We start from the raw sequence: 3,115 nt of genomic DNA on the forward strand, positions 1-3,115 counted from the left end.
ATTGTAATTTCAGACAACAGTGACTTTACCTGCCTCAGTAGTAGCTCTTCCTCCCAGGGCCTAGTACAGTCTCGACAAATAGGAGAATAGTACAGTGTCGACAAATAGCTGAATATCAATAAAAGTAGTGTTTGGAAAGAGAATACCTTAATTTCACATGAAATTCTCCAGTCATTATTTTCATATTAATTTTTCCCACTTTTTATCAGGCTAAGTGCTGACTAAACAGCCTTTTCACAGATGCTTTTACTTCCTGGTTGCGAAGAGTATAAATCACAGGGTTCAACAGGGGGAAGATCACTGTGTGGAAGAGAGAAACCACCTTGTCAGCTGGGAAGGCTCTGAAGGGGCGGGTGTAGATAAAGATGCCAGACCCGAACATGAGAAATATAAAGATGATGTGGGTGGTGCATGTGGACAGAGCCTTGCTCTTCCCCTCGGAGGAGGAACCATGCACACGGCAGAGGATGACTGCGTAGGAGGCCAGTAGGCCCAGGAAACACAGCAGGGTCATCAGGCCACTGTTGAAGACCATCAGGAGCTCCACCACAAAGGTGTCAGTGCAGGCCAGCTTGATGACCTGCGGCACATCACAGAAGAAGTTGTCCAGTCGGTTTGGACCACAGAAGGGCAAGCGCAGGATGAGGGCCACTTGGATAATGGAATGAACAAAGCCTCCAAGCCACAGAGCCAACAGCAAGGCATAGCAGGCTCTAGGGGTCATGACAGTTGAATAGTGTAAAGGACGACAGATGGCAATGTAGCGGTCAAAGGCCATCACGACAAGAAGCAATCCTTCCCCTCCTCCAAGGAAGTGCAAGAAGAAGAGCTGAGTGATGCAGCCTCTATAGGAGATCACCTTCTTCTCAGAGAGGAAGTCCACCAGCATCCTGGGGGCCACAATGAAGGAGTAGGATGCATCCAGGAAGGCCAGGTTGCCCAGGAAGAAGTAGAGGGGGGCCGTGAGGCCGGGGTCTGACCTGATGGTGAGGATGATGAGGACATTTCCAGGGAGGATGATGAGGTAGAAAATTAAGACTAGCACAAACACCAGAAGCTGAATGTTTTGAGACTGGGTCAGACCAGCAAGGATGAATTCTGTCACCACAGTACTGTTCTCAATCTCCATCCTGTCTGCCTACGGTACATAAAGAGCAGAGTTTCTTGTTATTATAATTTCTCACATCTAGACTCACGTTGTTGTCTACCTACAAATATCTGACCTATTCACCACTTCAGTTATAGACAATGTTTCAATCCTTTCCAATATCCTGAGGAAACACTGAATGTTTCCCTCCTCTAGATTTAAAACAAACAAATCACCTTCCTCAAAGCTATGGTCTTGTTCCCATTCAGCCATGCGCTTCTCCAGCACTGCGGTCCACTCTCAGGGTCGAGTGTCCGATACCTTCTTGGGATTCCTGCCTTCTTGAGTCATAGGAAAAATTTCCTGATTGAGATATAACAGAACTCCAGATATCAAGATCTTTGCATTTTGGTGGTTGTACTGTGCTTGAGACTTAGCAGCTTGCTTGGAATTACACACTTTTCTCCTCGTCCACCAACACAAACTTTTGTGGAATTCCCATTTTCTGCCTGCTAGCAACTCTCTGCCTTGCTCCCTGTTTTCTCTTATTGTCCTCCTCTGACCTGGTGTCCTTGTGTTGCCCTGACTCCAAGCTGGTGACCAGTTTCCAACAATAACTCTACTTTCCTCATACTTTAGAGGTGGGTTCCCACTGTATCCCTGGAGAAGCATTGTTATGTAGCCACTCCATCCTTGAACTACACGACTTCATTACACTCTCTGAGTCTCAATTCCTTATTGCTGTTGTTCTTCGCAAAGCCATGTCTCGTTTGCAATCCTATGGATTGTAGCCTGCCATTTTCTTCTCCAGGGAATCTTCCCAACCTAGGGATCAAACCCACATCTCCTTCTTGGCTGGCAGATTCTTTACTACTAAACCATCTGGGAAGCTCCCAACTCTTTACTACATTCTCCCAATCTCCTTCTTTCTCTGATACAAGCATGATGCCCAAGGGAGAGCCTGTCAACAAACAACAGGTCACAATACAAACTTTCCTGGAGACGTTTTCTAAATTAGTTATGTTAACACTGAAAATCACAGCACACAGGGGAGGAAAAGAGCAGTAAGATCCTACAGTCTCAACCATTCCTTTTCAAGACAGAGAACTAAAGCTCCTATGGGAGCAGCACTGAAGTTTAGAATGGGTTTTCTTTATTGTTACGATTAGTAGAAGAATGTAAGTATGTACTATTCGGTTGAAATATATAAAGAAATTATTAGCACACATTTAATGACTGCTCTTTTTCATATACTTGAATAACTAAAAATAAGCTTAGAAGCTTAATACTGTGTAATTAAAAGAACACTAGTCATTGCAGGAGAGGGGAATCCAGTTTTAATGCTCAGTTTGTTTAGCGGTGTAGGCTCATTCCAGAAAGGTCAATGTGATGATCCAATGAAGAGTGATAATAAAATAGCATAAATATGTATTACATGTATATACTTATGAATATATATACACATATCACTGGCTTTAAATTTTATATTTTCAAAATCCTGCATTTAATATGTATTATATATTAATATAATGATATATAAACTTTATAAATATATACACATATATTTATGGCACATGCTCAAAAAAATTTTGTTGTCGAAATAAAATGTTTTTAAACATGAAAATTGCTAATCTACAGAAAAATACAATGTAATATATATTCATATTCGGCATAATATTTAACAAGCACAGTTGTCTTAAGTTCTGTGAAATATTGGATATAAAGAGGAGTATAAAAACCTTGAAAGACAAAGCTAGTGACTCAGTACTTAGAAAAGAAAGATAGATGTGAATAAAAAAAGAAAAGTGAAAAAAACAGTAAGTCTATACAGTGCATTGTACATATTTTAGGAACATTAGAAATATCTGTTTTAAGTCTCTCTAGAGCTGAATACAATGGCTAATATACAGGTGTTATGACTACAGATGAAATTTATTAAAGTCTTATTTTAAAATATCAGCATAAATATGTATACAAACACCGCATACACATGCACACATCCACATTCACACATGCACACACAGACAC

General features: G+C 40.8%; 1 protein-coding gene across 1 annotated transcript; it reads right to left on the reverse strand.

The window, feature by feature from the left end:
• Window positions 1-205: 205 nt before the first annotated feature.
• LOC129563007 (olfactory receptor 4N2) lies at window positions 206-2,337 on the reverse strand. Its single transcript, XM_055436578.2, has 2 exons — window positions 2,325-2,337; window positions 206-1,134 (listed from the first exon to the last, which is right to left on the reverse strand). Exons 1-2 carry the CDS (start codon window positions 2,335-2,337, stop codon window positions 206-208), a joined length of 942 nt encoding a protein of 313 aa, XP_055292553.2.
• Between the last annotated feature and the right edge of the window lie 778 nt (window positions 2,338-3,115).

This window comes from Moschus berezovskii, chromosome 9 (assembly GCF_049115385.1).
Source record: "Moschus berezovskii isolate FMDL1 chromosome 9, NW_MosBer_1.0, whole genome shotgun sequence".
Classification (NCBI taxonomy): Eukaryota; Metazoa; Chordata; class Mammalia; order Artiodactyla; family Moschidae; genus Moschus; species Moschus berezovskii.